General features: G+C 32.4%; 1 protein-coding gene across 2 annotated transcripts in view; it reads left to right on the forward strand.

The window, feature by feature from the left end:
- The window catches only part of LOC114332203 (eye-specific diacylglycerol kinase), a 1,074,450-nt gene that overhangs the window by 1,046,936 nt on the left and 7,509 nt on the right, over positions 1-20,005 (forward strand). The window contains exons 17-19 of one of the 2 annotated variants that reach the window (XM_050642118.1): positions 13,837-13,887; positions 13,971-14,034; positions 19,783-19,937. In XM_050642118.1, coding sequence (XP_050498075.1) covers positions 13,837-13,887; positions 13,971-14,034; positions 19,783-19,937 — 270 coding nt within the window. The remainder of the gene's footprint in view (positions 1-13,836; positions 13,888-13,970; positions 14,035-19,782; positions 19,938-20,005) is intronic. The other variant, XM_050642119.1, reaches the window with a different exon arrangement.

Genomic DNA, 20,005 nt, shown 5'->3' on the forward strand with positions numbered 1-20,005 from the left:
ACGACGAAGAACCTAACTCCGTAATAACTCACACCGAAAGGTAGACGAGTTCTGGATTAAGTAAGTAAGTAAGTATGTACTTAATTGTCATTACAAACAACTGCGACTGATCCCATATATACACAATAATTAACAGTGTATTCCAACGTGAATGTATGCCAATGTGAATTCCAACGTGAATGTATGCCAATTTAGAAACACCAAATCTTAATCAATTTTTGTCTAACAGAAAAACAAAAAAAATACATGATATTCAGAAAAGCAAAGCTGACTTTTTTTGTTTTTCGAGATTTTTGGTATCTCTAACAATTTTTAAGTTATTTTGAAAAAAGCGTATTTTTCAAAATTAAAATTTTTAAAAATTTTACTTTAAAACCAAATTTTTTTAAAAATAAGCACTTTGAATCGATGAAATTGACACATCATATAAACACAACAAAAAATAAAATAATTTGTGGAGCGGTAACGATTAATTTCATTTAAGTTGCTAATTAGGGGGTGGTCTTCCCGATTTTTTTTTGCCAAAACAAAAGGGACCCACTTTATTTTGAGCGTAACTTGCTTAAATTTAATGCTAGAAACTTTTTATAAAAACAAAAATAAAGCTTTTTTTAAACACTTTAAAAAAGTTATAATGGATTTTCTACAAAAAGTGCTTAATTTTTTGGATATTTCACGTCGAAATATTCTATTTGGAATTTGGAGAATATGAATCTATTTTTCATTGGCTATAACTTTGGTTCTACTAGGTCCAGAGACCTAACGCGTACACCATTTTTTTTACTTTTTTACAGGCTATATTTTTGCTAAGAACGTTTTTTTCGACAAAATACTTACTTTTTGAGTTATTTGCGAAAAGCCGTCTAAAAACGTGGTTATTTTGGTGAAAAATGAACATATTCACTAGCAAATAACTGGAAAAGTGTTGACTTGGCGAAAAAGCTCTATAGAACAAAAGTTACTTAAAATTAGTCAGTTTACCTATTTCCGGACTTATTTTGGACATATATTTTTTCACCCCCAAAAGGGGGTGAAAGTCACCCCCAGGGCAAAAGCACACATCGGCACAATATCACTTTTTTTCTTTGACATGTAAGCTATGCGCATGCCAAACTGCATGTCAGTCCAAGCGGTTCTTTAAAATTTAAAGCAAAAACCGTGAAAGAATGTACTATATTACATTATTTACTTTATTGATTAACTAATACAGAGTGGGCCAAATAAAAGGGGCCACCCCTATATTTGCCAGTATTTATTAGATTTTAAGAAAATAAAAAAACAGGTGAATTGTTGATCTAAGGGGGACACATTTTTACGATACAAACATCTGTCATTTGTCAACTCCCTCCCTTCCACTTCCGCAACCCCTATTTTTAAATAGGGAATAGTGGTCGTGTGCTAGCTCATTTGAAAGGTTATTCAATTATCTATTCAGTAATATCAACATCGACTTAAAAATGTATACAGGGTGTCCAAGAAAAATTATTTTGAAGTTAATTAATTGACACAAAAAGAAGAATGTATGTAATTTATTTAACTCAGGACACATTCTACTGCTGACAGAAAACAGAAAAAAATGTTTTTTGATAAATAGACACTGCTTTTTGCTTAATTTTAATGTTCAAGCTTCCACCCATCTGCCTCTTGGTAGGTTGAATATTGAATTTAAGCAACAAACAGTGTTTATTTATCAAATAAACATTTTTTTCTGTTTTTTATCAGCAGTAGAATGTATTCTGAGTTAAATAAATTACATACATTCTTCTTTTTGTGCCAATTAATTTAATTTAAAATAATTTTTCTTGGACACCCTGTATAAATTTTTATGTCAATGTTGATATTACTGAATAGAGAATTGAATAACCTTTCAAATGAGCTAGCACACGACCCCTATTCCCTATTTAAAAATAAGGGGTGGGGGAAGTGGAAGGGAGGGAGTTGACAAATGACATATGTCTGTACCGTAAAAATGTGTCCCCCTTAGATCAAAAATTGACCTGTTTTTTTATTTTCTTAAAATCCAATAAATACTGCCAAATATCGGGGTGGCTCCTTTTATTTGGCCCACTCTGTATATCGGGCTTAAGGTGAAATAAATATTTCTTGGTTTATAAAAGATCCTTTCATTTACAATTAAGAAACTTTAGAAATGAGAATGTAGAAAATCTAAAACAATTAAATGTGAAACCAGGTAACACAAATGTCAAAATCATTTGAGGATTCAAAGCAAATAATTAGAGCGTATTCTATGCGCAAATAAAATTTACATTTTCCACACTAATAAGCCCCAAGTCTTCTCTTTTCAGTACAAGCGTTATACCTGTTCTGTTTGTTGATATTTTCGCTTCAAAAACATGTTGGTGAATACCCAGTAGTTTTTAAGTTAGACTGCTATATCTCTCGATACATTTCTGCTTGTAGCTCGAATTTTAGTATGATTTTTAACCTGCTGGAATAAGCAATTTTTTCAAAAATTTTTGGCTTAACAATTGTTTAAAAGGGTGAATGTTTTAACAAAGTGTTTGACAAAGAACCACATGGGAAACTAATGGATATCCTAAAAACATCTAGACTCGATGGCATAATAAGGATATAAGACTGATTTCAAACTTATATCTCCAACAAAAATCAACAGTGCGATCTTCACCGTCGGAAAAGGAGTTAGACAAGGTTGCATACTGTCACCAGCATTATTTAACATATACTTTGAAAACATCCTTAAAGGGGTGATACACACGCGAGTAAGTACGCAAACTTATGGCTCGCGACCTTTTTCGCGCGTGTATCACCGCAAGTACGCGTACTTTAAATCCGCCGAGTAAGTACGCCGTCGATCCAACAAGAAATCTTACTCGTAACCCGTACGTGTATCACTTCCACGAGCCGCGAGCCTCGAGCCATCATGTTATTGCGTTTAAAGTTACACTTATATTTTCACTAATTAAGCAAATTGCCTAGAAATAATTCAATCGTTTATTGTTGAAAGGAGACAAGTTACATTTTATAAGTTTTGAGAAAACCGTAAAACACTATTTTATGCTATACTAAATTATTTTTGATTATTTGTTTTTGAGTAAACCTAATTATTTATAGGCTGTTTTATCCTCCTGATGAAAATAAGACCCTCTTATCTATGATATTTTGTTTGTAACCCACACTTTTCGATTTCGTCTTTTTTTATTAGTATTAAAAATATATACACGATAGGATACAATACGAAGTATGTATATAATACGATAAAATTCATAAATAGCACAAACCACCGACGGCGACCGCGATCTTTAAAACCGCGTACTTTAAGTCTGCCGTGTATCTCCGACGGCGAGCCGAGTAAGTCCGCGATCTTTAAACCCGCGTACTTAAAGATTGCGTGTGTATCACGCGCTTTAAAGAAGCCTTGGACGAATCAGAAGATGGTATTGCAGTAAGTGGCCAAGTTATAAACACTATTAGATATGCAGACGATACAGTATTGCTGGCAGGTAGTGCGCAGGGGTTCCAAAAAATGATGGAAAATTTTGTAGAAATTGTAAGACGACAAAAATAATGACCATTAGTAAGAACTATCTTCTTGTCAGGCTTTACAACTCGGGGAGGTATTATGCAACATTCTGGCACGGTTGATAAATACAAAGAATTTCGAATCCAGTTCTAAAGATATACATATATATTTCCACGATTTTGTTTAGATTTTAATTTAATTTTAAGATATTATTTTATCTTAAAAAACTAGGAAACTGTTCAGCAGAATTAAAGGGCTCAAAATAGGCCTAAAAGCTTTTTAGACGAAATATCGTTTGGCACTTCCTGCCACTTAAAAAATAATGGAGTGAATCCTGAGGGAAGTGGGTTAAGTCAACAGTTGTGCTATCTACAAAAGTCCTCGTTTCGTTCGGGAGTGAAAATCTTTCGTAATTCTCGAGAAAAAAATGTTTTCGTTTGTAGTTCATTCACTCACGGTAAAATATTGCAAAACCTCCAGATTTTAAGGAGTCAAAGCAGAAAGTGACATTGTGCCGATATCTGCTTTTGCCCTGGGGGTGAATTTTACTCCTTCTCTGGGTAGGAAGGGGGAAATATGCGCTTAAAATAAGTCCAGAAATGCATAAACTGACTGATTCTAAAAACCTTTTGTTCTATAGTGTTAATACTTTTTTAGTTACTTATTTACCAAAAAAGATCATATCAGGAATGAAGATATTAGAAGGAGGACAAATACTGTATATTCCAGTGTAGATAAAATTGAAACGAGACAACTAGTGTGCTATAGTCACGTGAAACGAATGAATGAAGATAGATGGCCAAAGAAAGCTTTAAATTACATACCACAACAAAGAAGAAGACGGCGACGGCCTTCAGTTGCCTGGAAAGAAAATGTACGGCAGATCATGAGAGATAGAGCCGTCAAAGAAGATGAATGGATGGACAGAAAAAGATGGCGGTCGAAATGCGAGAAGCGGCAGAGGATGTAGGAACCTCGCTTATAGATGGGTACATTCCATGTCAAATCACTCAAGCAAAAAATTTTGGATCTCCGATTTGTCTGAAAATTGGTATATAGCTTCTGCGGGACGTAAAAATAAGATATTTAAGGGCAAAAAATCTTCTTCTTCTTTTTTTCTCAAAATGTTATTTTATGCGATTTTACAGTGATTTGGTGTTTATATAAACAAATTTGCATTTTCTGTCGTAAAGTATCAATGAAAAACATAATATTTTAATAGAAAGGACTCAAAAATGTCATTATATGGCATTATAACAAGTTATTTTGAATCAAAACAAGTTTTTGATCAAATTTTATAGTGTAAAAAACGTTAAAATACCGTTTTTTGCATTTTCCTCCATTCCCAAAATACATTATCATCGATTTGGCTGAAAATTTGCCCACAGATAGCCAAGAGATAGGACTTTAAGTGGTTAGAAGGATTTGAATTATATTACAATACCAAAAAAAGTTACATGCAGTAATATCAGACTCAAAAGTATATATTAGTCCAGTCGGGATAGCATTTGACCTTGAATGCCGAGCTGCCCAAAATTTTATTTTTCTGATCTTTAGAGGAGTCAATAGTAGCCTAAATTTAAAATCACGAATGAATTCCTCCGTTACGTTAGCAGCCATCTTGATTTTAAAGGAGAACCTGTTTTGCTCAATATCTCCGCCATTTTTAAATTTTCGACAAAAATGGTAGGAACTGAAATTGTTCCAAATAAATCATGTTTACAATTATTACAATTTATTTTTAACAATTTCTGTCGTGAGGTCGATATTTTCGAGTTAATTGTACTTACAGTATGCGCCTACATTTTTGTCTATAATATTGCATGTAACTTTTTTGGTATTATAATATAATTCAAATCCTTCTCACCACTTAAAGTCCTATGTTTTGTCTATCTGTGGGCAAATTTTCAGCCAAATCGATTATAATATATTTTGGGAATGGAGAAAAATGTAAAAAACGGTATTTTAACGTTTTCTACACTATAAAATTTGATCAAAAGCTTGTTTTGAATCAAAGTAACTTGTTATAATGCCATATAATGACATTTTTGAGTCCCTTCTATTAAAATATTATGTTTTCCATTGATACTTTACGATAGAAAATGCAAATTTGTATAAATAAACACCAAATCACTGTAAAATCGCATAAAATAACATTTTGAGAAAAAAAGAAGAAGAAAATTTTTTGACCTTAAATATCTTATTTTTACGTCCCGTAGAAGCTATATACCAATTTTCAGACAAATCGGAGGTCCAAAATTTTTTTTGCTCCAAAATTGAGTGATTTGAAATGGAATGGCCCATAGATAGATAGATACATAGATAGATAGATAGATATATAGATAGATAGATAGATAGATAGATAGATAGATAGATAAATAGATAGATAGATAGATAGATATATAGATAGATAGATAGATAGATAGATAGATAGATAGATAAATAGATAGATAGATAGATAGATATATAGATAGATAGAGTTATTTGCGAGTGAATATGTTCATTTCTCAACAAAAAAAAAACACGTTTTTATACGGTTTTTCGCAAATAATTCAAAAAGTAAGTAATTTGTATAAAAAAACGTTCCTAGTAGGTTATAATAAAACCTAAAAGCATAGCTTATAAAAAATTAAAAAATGGCGTATGTAGTATGTATGAGGTTTCTACAACCAGTAGAAGCAGACTCTTAGCTAATGAAAAAAAAAGTTCATATTCGTCAAATTCCAAATCGAATATTTCAACGTGAAATAACCAAAAATTAAGGCAGTTTTCAGTGCTAATTTTTCAAAGTGCATATTTTGAAATGGCTGTAATTTAAATAGCTTGAACGAGTGACTAATCACAATAAATTTTTGTCTTACAGAAAAACAAAAATTCCAAAATATTCAGAAAAGCAAAACCTAATTTTTTTTTCAAACCTAAGTACTGAAAACCTATGAAACTTAGCTATCATATAAATAATACATAAGTAAAGAAACCTGTGAAGTGGTAACGATTAATTTCATTTGAGATAAATTAGGGGGTGTTTTTCCCAATTTTTTTTTATTAAACAAAATGAACCAACTTTATTTTGAGCGTAACTTGCTTACATTTAATGCCAGAATCTTTATTAAAAAAAGAATGTGTGTGTACTTTGTACGCACGTAAGAAGTTATACTTCTATTATATGATTCCTTACAAATAAATATACTTTAAACAGTTTGTTTTAATTTTTTTTAAACACCAAACTAATTTTGTGCTTACGGCTTTTAAAAAAAAAATAAAAAAAAGTATAGGATTGCACTGGATTCAAACTTAAGACTTTTAGATCTCTGGCCGAATTAGTCAAGGCATTAAGCGCAAAAAAAGGCCTTACTGTCGATTTTTGGCGCAGTAAAACGGATTTTAATGCAGTTTGGTGTGTTGGATTCGTGAGAATGTCAGGAAATTTTGTGAACTAATATCATGAATAAGAAATCTGAAATTGCATTTGTGCATAAGAAAAATGCATTTCAAAAGTGCATTTTGAAATGGGCAATTATTATAAATTTGCAACTCGCTAAATAGTTGGGCAACATCCCAATTAATTATTTTAATTATTTTTAATCATTTTTAAGTCCATATAGTAGTCTAAGATGCCAATAACCATTAATAATAAACAAAAAAATTTTCCTTATGGGGAATCGAACCAAGTACTAACACGTCCGTAACTAGATACACATACCGCTAGCCTACGCAGACACTTGCTAGACACGGGCGATATTAGGTATAAACAAAAACAAATAGGTAAGTAAAAATTGTAAAGAAAATTACTACATACTTAAATGTATTATAAAATTAACATATTCCTAAATTTTAGAAGAAACATTTGTAAATAGGTACATTTATACAAAACATTCGAAAAATCGACACTTCAATCCTTCAATGCCTCGACTAAATGCTATACAAAAATACGCTACGAGGACTGTGTCTGTATCGGTTCGGACGTACCTAATGACAATTCACGGTAACAAACAGACAAGGTGAATAAATATACAATAAAATGTTTTAATTATACTAATCTTACTCCTGAGGAAGACAAATCCAAAGACACAAAAATTATAATAAATATAGAGACTATATAGAGACTAAATATAGAGACTGAAAACACTAATAAATTCTGTTCGCACCTTTTCTTGCACTGATATATTTATACATAACTAGAAAGATTTTATCAACTAAACGCCATACTGTCTGTGTGCTCATGCGCGCAGAATTATGAAATTTTACTCTCAATCGCGCCTAAAGAAGTATAAATTCAAAAAACAAAAATAAAGCAAATACTTTAAAAAAAGTTGTAATGAGTTTTCCCAATAAGTGCTTCATTTTTTGGATATTTCACTTTGAAATATTCGATTTGGAATTATAAGAATATGAACCTATTTTTCATTAGCTACAACTGCTTCTACTGGGCCTAGAGACCTGATGCATACACCATTTTTTTCAAGCAACTTTAATTAAAAATTCCTCTTGGTAAAAGGTATATTAATTTAAAAAGCCCCTGGAAGGGCTGCAAATATAAAAACAAAACGTTTTCGCTCTGTAACAAGAGCAATGTCAGTGTTACAAGAACATGGTGAGCCACCCAAAAATACAAAGGTTAAAACCTTTCAAAATAGACTAAAAGTCTTATATAAATGTAAACATGGTAAAATCAAAAGGATGGATATAATTCCTATGGATACGACCCTAGGGCAACATATGATTCTCACACGTGGTAAGTGGTTTAGTAGGTAATAATTAATTAGGTCATTATGTTACAAGAGGTGACCGGCAAATCTGCTTGCCGGTTGCCTGTCACCTTTTGTAACATAATGACCTAATTAATTATTACCTACTAACCCAGTTACCACGTGTGGGAGTCATAGGTTGCCCTAGGGCCGTATCTATAGGAATTATATCCATCCTATGGATTTTACCAAGTTTACATTTATATAAGACTTTTAGTATATTTTTGAAAGGTTTTAACCTATGTATTTTTGGATGGTTCACCATGTTCTTGTAACAATAATGATACTCTTGTTACAGAGCGAAAACGTTTTGTTTTTATATTTGTAGCCCTTTCAGAGGCTTTTTAAATTAATATACCTTTTACCAAGAAGAATTTTTAATTAAATTTACTTGTAATTAATGGTATACAGCCAGCTAAAAGAAATTCTTCCTTGTGGATATTTTTTCGCGTTTTTATAAGCTATAGTTTTACAAAGGATGTTTTTTCGGTAAAATACTTACTTTTTGAGTTATTTGCGCAAAATCGTCTAAAAACTTGTGGTTTTTTTGTTGAAAAATGTATATGTTCACTCGCAAATAACTTGAAAAGTATTGACTTAGTGAAAAAACGCTATAGAACAAAAATTGCTTAGAATTAGCAGTTAACAGAACAGCTTACCCGTTTTCGTACTTATTTTGAACGTATATTTTTTCACCCTCGAGAGGGGGTAAAACTCACCCCCAGGGCAAAAGCACACATCGGCACAATAACACTTTTCTTCTTTGACATGTTAACCATGTGTATGCCAAATTTCATGTAAATCCAAGGGGTTCTTTAAAATTTGGAGCAAAAACCGTGAGTAAATGGACTATTGAGTCCTTTCTATAGCTGCCCTGTTTTTTTTATAATGGAATATATAACGAACGTAATGTAATTACAAAGGTATAAGAAGAGTGCTCTTTAAAAACCAAGTTTTTCTTTGCAGACATGAATAAAATAACGTAGTTATATTACTGACACTAATTTTCGTATTGTTTTACATTTATATGACTATTTTATTAATTCTGCAAAATGTGTACAACCAATCTACACCAAAACGACTAAAAACATCACTTTCCTTGTATGACCAACACGAAAAACGATTTGAAGGTTCATTGCAAAAATGATAACCTCAACATGAGACGTCTAGACTAAATAGACCACAACTTTATGAGTAAATATGCCCAAAAACATGGAAAATATAGAGTTATACCATTGTTTAACTAGAAACCACTTATACTATGACACCAATATGAAACTAACATAAAGCGTGGAAGGAAATAATGGTAACAGTTCAGAAAAGAAAATGCAAAACTTCATAATATTGAACCAAAAGAATGCATAATGACAGCTGCACCTGTCGGGATCCTATCTTCAAGATTGAAAATAATTATTTCACACAACAGTATGCTAGGTTTTTGTAGTATTAGAAAATTGTTGCATAGTCTTCAAGTAAAAGACTATGTTGTTCCCCAAAAACTTGATGATTAATTATTCTATTTGTTGAATCTCGTAGTTCAAATTTTTAAGACAATATTCCGCAATAAATATAATTTATGAATATTTTTTAACAAGAGTACAAGTACTACAACGAAGATCAAAGTTTAAGAGAACTTATGTAAAAAAAGATTGTTTTCACATTGCTGTTTAATCATCTCTCTTTTTTCTAGTAAGTGTTTGATTATACCGATTGTAGCTCGAAATAAATTAGCGCGTGTTGCACAAATTGTTCAAAATAGACTATGTTATCACAAATTAAGACACTATTATCAGCTTATCGTATGTTGTTGATCAATACTCCATTCACTTTGATTCCCATCTCTGTATCTTCCAAAGACTCTTAAAATGTGGCTTCCAAATAAAATATTAAATAAAAGGGGGAAAGCACACATCACTGTCGGACACCCCTTCATATAGGTATGTGTTTGGATATAGAATTACCTATTTTAATTGTGCCGTTTGATACTAGTATCGGTTTTCATTGCATCTTAAGTCTTTTTGGTCTATATAAGTTTCTTGAGGAGCTGTATTAGCGTGTGCTGTTAGACATGATCAAACGCTTTTTCGTAATCTAAAAAGCATAGGAACACGTCCTTCCTCTGATCGTAACAATTTTGGACCAGCACCTGTGTTGCTGCCATTGCTTCTCTTTTTCCTGCACTAGGATGTCGTTATTCAGTGACACTATTTTTGAATCTCTTATTTATTAGAATATTCAATACGAAGTCAAAATCTATTCTTTGGCTCTTAGCTATCTCAGCTATATCAGTAAGTAACATTTAACATCTCGTGAGCAAAACACAATCAAAATTCATACCCCAGACACAGATTTCAAATAGATCTTTGTTGTAGTAGAATTTAAAATAACTACGTATCAATTGAGTTTATTTATTATTCGTGGATTTCATTGACTGAAAAAGCAAATAATGCACAAACCGTGACAAGACATCTCGTACCGAGAGAGTCCGTAACCACCCAAATCGTAACGGACAATTCGTAACGTCGACAATTCGCAACGGCGACACTTCATAACGACGACAGTTCGTAACTATACCTATTCGTAACAGTACAATTCGTAACGACAAAATTAAAATTATTCTAGTAAGATTGTTTTGTCTTCGCATTGCAACTGAATAAAAATGGTATACATTTTTATTTTATAGTCGTATTACTCCGTAGAGTAACCAGGTGCATTTTCCGTTGGAGCTTTACCAAGCTGCAGACGGGGGATGTGAATTGCATAGTGTAGAATTCCTTTCCTTTGTCTTCACTGCAGCATCCATTTGGCTTGCAAATTGTAGAAGCCTTGGAGGTGTCACCAGGGAAATGTACCAATAAGTTTTCAATTTAAAAATATTTTAGTAATATTTTTAATATTTTCAATATTATTAATTTTGCTATTAGGATTGAAAACTACTTCATCTTTCAATTGCCAGATGACGCTAGTAACCTAATACCTTCACTTCGGTTGCAATGGGTGGGAAAGACTCTCGGCGCTGGTCAATTATGGTATGGAGAACAGTGCCTACGTTCTTTCCGATGAGGCTCCAATAAGAGCCGAAAATCGCGATTCAGAGGACTGGACTGCGCTCCGTATTCTAATTCAAAAATAAGATTGTTTTGCCTTCGCATTGCAACTGAATAAAAATGGTATACATTTTTATTTTAAAATTATTCTGTTTAATTTTGTTAACATGGAAATCATTTTTTTATTGCAGTTGCAACTACGTGTACCAATGAACCAGCAACAGGATAAAATATTTTTAACACATTTCATATTTTGTGAAGAAATATATTTTGAAAATTGTGTCTTTAATAAAAATATAATCTTCCAGTAACAGTAGGTTTACAATTTTAAAATTTACTATAATTAAAAATTTATATATTTTTAGTTGTCATATTTACAAAAATATATGCACAAATATGTGTGAAATGTGTTTAAAAAGAAGTGGTCTAAAAAAATGTACTACTACTTTTAGTGTAGGAAAATACGCAAAATACATTCATGGTACACAGGGTGTTTGGTAAAGAACGGGCCATAGCTTAACCTTAGATTCCTGAGCTTAAAATAGGCCGATTTAAGCTAACTTACCTTAGTACAAAAGTTGATAATAACCGAAATACAGTGTGTCAAAGTTAAACTTTTATTTTATTTATTTTTGAATATTTCCTGACAGGTATGGGACAACAACACGAAATTTGCTGTGATGCTGGTATTGTACAATCTACTAAATTATGTTACACAAACGTTTCTGGCTACTAGCAGAGGCGTACGATGGGGAAACGTGAATGGTTGACCCTTCCCAAATTCTACGCCACTGGCGGAATTGCTATTTTAGTGAAATTTTTTGATTCTCCAATACTTTCTATGTAAAAAACATACTCCTCATTCGTAACGATAAAGCCATTAGTGTTCGAGATATTTGAAGCTAAAAACGAAGGTGTATAATATATTAATCAAAATAAGTGTGCCTTTTCATTTTAAACTTCAAATATCTCGAAAACTAATGACTTTATCATTACGAATGAAGAGTATATTATTTGCAAAAAAAGTATTTGAGGATCTAAAAATTATGCTAAAATAGCAGTCTCATAAGTGGCGTAGAATTTGGGAAGGGTCAACCATTCACTTTCCCCTGTTGTACGCCTCTGATAGTGGCCAGAAACGATTATTTAACATAATTTAGTAGGGTGTACAGTGTCTACACTTTCTGCCAAGTATCACACGGATATGTCAAATTATTTTAAAGTATTCTTTTTTTTAATAATTTATTATTTATTTAAAACTTTAAGAAATATGTGTGTCCGGTACTATAAAACTATTTAACATATCCTTATGGTACTTGGCAGAAAGTGTAGGTAGTGTACACCCTACTAAATTATGTTAAATAATCGTTTGTCGTTTATACCAGAGGCGTACGACAGGGGAAAGTGAATGGTTGACCCTTCCCAAATTCTACGCCACTGATGAAACTGCTATTTTAGCATAATTTTTAGATTCTCCAATACTTTCTATGCAAATAATATACTTCTCATTCGTAACGATAAAGTCATTAGTTTTCGAGATATTTGAAGTTAAAAATGAAAAGGCACACTTATTTTGATTTGTTTTATGCTCCTTCATTTTTAGTTTCAAATATCTCGAAAACTAATGGCTTTATCGTTACGAATGAAGAGTATGTTTTTTACATAGAATGTATTAGAGAATCAAAAAATTGCACTAAAATAGCAATTCCGCCAGTGGCGTAGAATTTGGGAAGGGTCAACCATTCACGTTCCCCGTCGTACGCCTCTGGTAGTAGCCAGAAACGTTTGTTTCTGGCTGAAACATAATTTAGTAGATTGTACAATACCAGCACCACTTACCAAATTTCGTGTTGTTGTCCAATGGCTATGAGGAAATATTCAAAAATAAATAAAATAAAAGTTTAACTTTGACGGTTATTCGGTTATTATCAACTTTTGTACTAAGGTAAGTTAACTTAAATCAACCTATTTTAACTTCAGGAATATAAGGTTAAGCGATGGCCCATTCTTTACCAAACACCCTGTACATTGAGTAATGCTAAATTTTCTAAAATAAATAAATGTTGGCGTTACAAATTATACCGTTACGAATTATACCGTTACGAATAGGTATAGTTACGAATAATTGTCGCCGTTACGAAATATCGCCGTTACGAATTGTCGGTGTTACGGATTTTCCGTTACTATTTGTGGGGTTACGAACTGTCGCGTTGCGAGATGTCATGGAACCAGCACAAACATTTCCAAAATTAACCAAATTAGTAACCAAGAGGTGGCTGGTACTCATGTTCTATGTAGCTGGCTATGGTATTTAAGTTAATACAACTGTTACAAGAAAAGTGTGTATTTATTTATCCTGAAAAAAATTTAATAATATAAAACGTACCTAAATACTTGTTTTACAAATACCAATCAACATACTTCTCTTGTATACGGTTGTACTGAACTACCGCTCTAACTTAAACAAAAATCATCTTCACTGAACCCTGCGTTTTGTTATATTATATTATTCTCACACTAATGAGGACTGTGCATGCAGCATCACTGAGAGATTGTTTGGTTTGAATCAAGATTCGTACAATGCTTATAGGTAAGGTTCTTTGCTATATACGATTACTTTAGCCGATACGGCACTCTCGTTCTCTGTACTCTGGTCCGTTTGCCTTTTTTCAGTTACTTGGATGAGAAACCGAACGAAAGTCTGCTAATAGCTGCCAAAAAGGGTGATATCAGAATGGTAAGTCACTGATTTTACCTTTCGACTTTTATACTTTGTTGGTTTATACTTTTACATATCTTTTAAACTACGAAAGCTTGTCAGTCAATATTTAAATTTAATGGTACTAGCGACATCTACAAAAACCTCGTAAGTAAGATTTTAAGTTACAAAACCTCGTAAGTCGCTTTTTGAAAAAAAACCAATATTACTGAATTTTACTTAATGGTAATGGAATCGTTACCTAAAAAGAACCCTACGCACAAAAAACGAATAAATTGAATCTTACATGAAGAAGCCAACATGTTTTTCGTCTCTTCTCTAAAGTTACATAAAACTGACTTACGAGGTTTTGCAGTTTAACCGTCGCTTTATGTTATCAGAATAGAACTGACACCGAACTGATTTTTTTGATACTATCAAACGAAGACCTAAGTGGAAGGAGGAGGTATGTGACATTCTCTAAAATTTTGAGTTGCCTAGTGAATGAAGGTGATATGTGACTTATCTATCATATGAAACTTACCCTGTACCTCTAAAAAGCTTAACAATATTGTTATTGAGCTGGAGGTACAGTGTAAGTTGCATATGATAGATAAGTCACATATCGCCTTCATTCACCAGGCAACACAAAATTTATGAGAATGTCACATACCTCCTTCTTCCACTTAGGTCTTCATACGTAAAACTAATGTATACCATCTAGTCCTGTCACCAGGGGGGTACAACGGCCTCCTTAATTCAGATGGACTTACCCAAGTTTTTTTATGTATTTTGACCCGTAGAACACGAATTTTTTGGGTAACAGTTGATACGGATGTCGATAAGATTGTTAAAAACAAAGAACTTGAGGAATTACATAACAGCGATTTTTCGCAAACAAAACATGTTTGTATTTTTTGGGTGATTCTCAGCAAAAAAATGGTCCTACAAGTTTTTTCGTAGAATGCATAGTTTTAGAGATAAACGCGGTTGAACTTTCAAAAAATCGAAAAAGTGCAATTTTTGAACCCGAATAACTTTTGATCAAAAAATAAAATAGCAATTCTGCTTACTGCATTTGAAAGTTCAAGTCAAATTCTATCGGTTTCGATTATTTGCATTGCTAAAAATTAAGTTTTTATTTGTTAAACAAAGCAATAAACACCTAGTATTTCCCGTGCCCAATGCATGCGTCTTAATGTACGTAATCTACGTAGAAATTGTCTGTATGCGCGCCTACTCGTTCGATTTCAAATGGGAAATGCATTGAAAACATCATTCAATTACTGTGTTTATAGCTTTGTTTAACAATAAAAAAATAAATTTTTAGCAATGAAAGTAATCAAAACCGATAGAATTTGACTTGAACTTTCAAATTCGGTAAGCAGAATCGCTATTTTATTTTTCAATCAAAAGTTATTCGGGTTCAAAAATTGCAATTTTTCGATTTTTTGAAAGTTCAACCGCGTTATGTCGAAAACTATGCATCCTACGAAAAAATTTGTAAAAACATTTTTTGCTTAGAATGACCCATAAAATACAAAACAAGGTTTTGTTTTGCAAAAAATCGCTGTTATGTGATTCCTCAAGTTCTTTTTTATCGTGACTGTTACCCAAAAAATTCGTGTTCTACGGGTCAAAATACATAAAAAAAACTTCCATTTGAATTAGGGAGGCCGTTGTACCCCCACTGGCGACAGGACTAATCTATCGCATGCTATCTTTATACAGTATGGTGCAAATGAAAGGAATAAATTCGTTAAAGGAAAAATCTCGTAATAGGTCGATTTTTATTTTTAAATTATGATATTTTGGGATACATATAAGAATGACGTCATCCATCTGGGTGTGACAAGAGTGACGTAATCTATGATTTTTTTAAATGAGAGTAGGGGTCGTGTGATAACTCATTTGAAAGGTTATTTAATTCTCTATTCAGTAATATAGACATTAGCAAAATTATTTATACAGATTGTCCAAAATTAAATTTTAATTAAATTAATTGACAAAAAAAAAGAAGAATATATGTAATTTATTTAATTCAAAATACATTTTACTGATGTCAGCAAACAGAAAAAATGTTTTTTTACGTCCGTGCTAAAACAGCCATTTTCCCGCACACATTTCGTTTCAGAAAGTTGCACTTTCCCGCACCAGTACGGTAGTAACATGGCTTTATAATATAATAGAATATATGAAATAAACTAATATTTAGATATCATTTACTAATTTATTTCACATTTATCTTATTGTGTTCATGTTTTAATGATATTAACGCTATAATTCGTTGAAATACAATTATTTTGACATAATATTCAAAAGTCAAATCAGTAGATAATAACCATGGTTTTAAATCGTCGTCATGGAAAACAATATCGTCGTCATGGTAACCAGTTTTATTGAAAGTTTGGTTTTGACCTTGTCAAAGAACGTATTAATTTGTGTATTTCCACTCCTAAATAAAAATTGATATAACTCTATTTGTTGTGGCTTTTTTCCAAACGTACGGCCCTAGAAAAAATTATGTTCCTAACTCATGCGGAAAGTGTCTTCCCCGCACTCGACTGCTTGCCCGAACTCCGCTATCGCGTCGTTCGGGTCAACGGCAGTCTCGTGCGTGAAAGTATCACTTTCCGCAGTAGTTAGGAAATAGTATATTATGCAACAAGTGCAGAAAGATACTAATTTCTCACGAGTTTGAAAAGTTGAGTTGAAAAGTTCAAACGAGTGAGAAATTATCTTTCTGCACGTGTTTCACACTATACTTTTTCTACAAGCACAGTTTTTCCTAAAAATAAAAATCACAATTTCCAAACGACGATTAATTATAATAGGTACCTATGTGATAAATTTTAAACTGTATTTAATTAATACCTACTAATCAATTTAAATTCCTTATACCTAAATAAATTACACAGAAATCAGTTAAAAAATTAATGCACTGCCCTAATTTGTTTAAATTTAAACAATTATTACACATTATTGACATTATATTTATGCAGTCACGGATTTACACAAAACCTACTTCATTCGACGTCTCTTGCACAGGTTGCTAAATCCTTATTGGTTATTTGATAATTATAAAATGTTTAATAAGAATAAAATTGTAAAATAAAACAGTTGTAACATCCATAATTTAGTTTCTATGCTATAGTTAAATATAATAATTGTCTTATAGGTTATATATTTGTCTGAAGTTTAACCACGGATGTAAACAGAATATAACGTTACTCAGAATGAGGTAGTCAACTGTGTAGAAAAGAACTTTGCGGCACAGAAACGTCACTTTGCGGCACAGAAACGTCACTTTTCTGCACACTAATGTCAAATATCTTATACTGTGAGAAAATATCAAGTTTGCTAACATAAAACCATGCAGAAAAGTGCACTTTGAATAGTGGTTGTAGAAAATAACTATATTTTACGACGCGATAACGGAGTTCGGGCAAGCAGTCGAGTGCGGGGAAGACACTTTCCGCATGAGTTAGGAACAATATTTTTTCTAGGGCCGTACACTTGGAAAAAAGCCACAAAATAGTTATTTATGAAACAGTTCGTGAAGTATGCTTTTTGCGAACGCACGCGATATTTAGAGCACTAGCGACAACGGAGCGAGTGCTATACATCGCGTAAGTTCGCAAAAAGTACTTCACGCACAGTTTCATACAATATTTTATCTACTCTTCGATAAACAAATAAAAAAACTAACTCTTCGTCACTGGAATTGATTTCTATTCTACAATTTTTAGAACTTTGACATTTAAAAATCCTAACTACTTTCAAACCACAAAACTGTCAAAAATTTTGTTGTAAGTCATTGCTCATATTGTCATCACCATGACAACGCGAAAGTTAAGGATATTTGATTATATGAAAGTGTGCCAAAACACCCATTGAAAGTGTGCGAAAAAGTAAATCTCATTTAAAATACATTGCTACTTCACGCACACTTTAAACCCTTCACGCACTACTATCTATAATGACAGTTTTCACAAACTAAAAACTGATACATAATATGGCATAGAGTAGATAAAATAGAATTATATCAATTTTTATTTAGAAGTAAAAATACACAAATTAATTCTTTGACAAAGTTGTCAAAACCAAACTTTCAATATAATGGGTTACCACGACAACGATATTGGTTTCCATGACGACGATTCAAAACCATTGTAATTGTCTACTGATCTGACTTTTAAATATTATGTCAAAATAATTTTATTTCATCGAATTATCTCGTTATTTTCATTAAAACATGAACACAATAAGATGTGCTTTTTCTAATGAGGATCTTTCAGTGCGTCACAGTTTTTCGATTTCTTTCTAACGCATTAAATTGTATGTGACAGAAAAAAACGCACGTCGGTGATTACATTTCGTCGGTGACATTTATAACATTTATTATAGTTGTCAATAGATAACGCTATAATCGAAAATAAAATAATTTACCAATTATATAATATATCTACGAATATAATCTGAACAATTTAAAAGACTATACAAATCAAAGAAAATACCATTTTATAAATGCAATAAACACAATTGATTTGTTTTTATGCCAAATTGCAAATAAAATTTGCAATTTTATTGCACGCACTGAAAAATTCTCATGAAAAGAAGCATACATTTGAAATAAATTAGTAAATAATATCTAAATATTAGTTTATTGCATATATTATAATGCCTTATTACAAGGTATTTTACTTTCCCGCACGGTGTGCGGGAAATTTACTTTCACGCACTTTCAAGTCCTTGTCATCATTGATAAGGACTTGAAACCGAGCCTCGTTGTTTACTACCAAATACTTTGTTTTTGGTAGATCACTTGCAGTCCCCACTTTTAATACTCATGATACCTTTTCATCATAAATTCTAGATCGAAAGCATCCTGAGCTATCACGATCTGATCATCTGCAAAACTAATAAGAGAGAAAATGGTGTTGTCATTAACTGGAATACCCATTCCGCCACATCTCTTCTTCCAGCTTCTAACCCTACCCTTCCAGCCTCAACATACAAATTAAACAAAAGAGGAGATATACTGCAATCGTCTAAGGCCTGTTGTGACTGTGACATTAATGGAGTGCGACAATATCTCTTCCTTTCTAACTTGTACTGTATTATTCCTGTACATTTCTATGATAATCTGCAAAAAGTGGTTGTCAATATTCAGACAAGGCTTCCCACGGATTTTTTCTAGGAACCGTGTCATATGCCTTTTCTACGGATTCCTACGAATTCTTTTCCTACGGATACAAACTTTTCTGCCAGTTGCTGCAAAACACAAAGGTTATCTGTACAAGATTTTTCTGGTGTGAATCCACTCTGATATTCTCCTATTTCATGACCTATGTTCTGTCTAGCTTTATTGTTTGATATTTTGCTAAACAGCCGGTACATATTACTATTTATACTCAAGCCTCGATAACAGTGTTGGTCTTTTCTATTACCCTTTTTAAAAATAGACACTAAATGAGCCTTCTTCCACTCAGGTGGTATCTGTATTTGGTTTCAGTCGCAATTCATAATCTGTGTAATGCTGTATATCAGACAGGGGCCTCCTGGCTTCAGAAGTTTGACAGGGATGTTTCCTGGACCAGGTGATCGGTCATTTTTCATTCTGAGTAACGCTCATTTATGCATTAACGCTGCTTATCGATTATCTGTTACTCTATTATATTATCTCTAATATATCACCTGTCATCTGTAAATACAAAGTTGTTTGTATACTAATTTGATAGATTTTTTTGCTAAAATGTTACTAATTTATTTGATTATCTGTTACAGGTGAAGCAACTCCACAATCAGGGCTACTCGCTTCTTACAAAGGACTCAACGGGCCAAACAATGCTTCACCACGCTGCTCGTTACGGTCACCCAGAGTTAGTCAAATATCTGATCAGATTTGCACCGTCGATGGTCAATGAAAAGGATTCCAAGTTGTAAGTGTAAAAAAAATAATTAATAATAGTTTGGAAGAGTTATTCTGTGGTAACTGGAAATAAAAGTC

Source organism: Diabrotica virgifera, chromosome 1 (genome assembly GCF_917563875.1).
Source record: "Diabrotica virgifera virgifera chromosome 1, PGI_DIABVI_V3a".
NCBI classification, from domain to species: Eukaryota; Metazoa; Arthropoda; class Insecta; order Coleoptera; family Chrysomelidae; genus Diabrotica; species Diabrotica virgifera.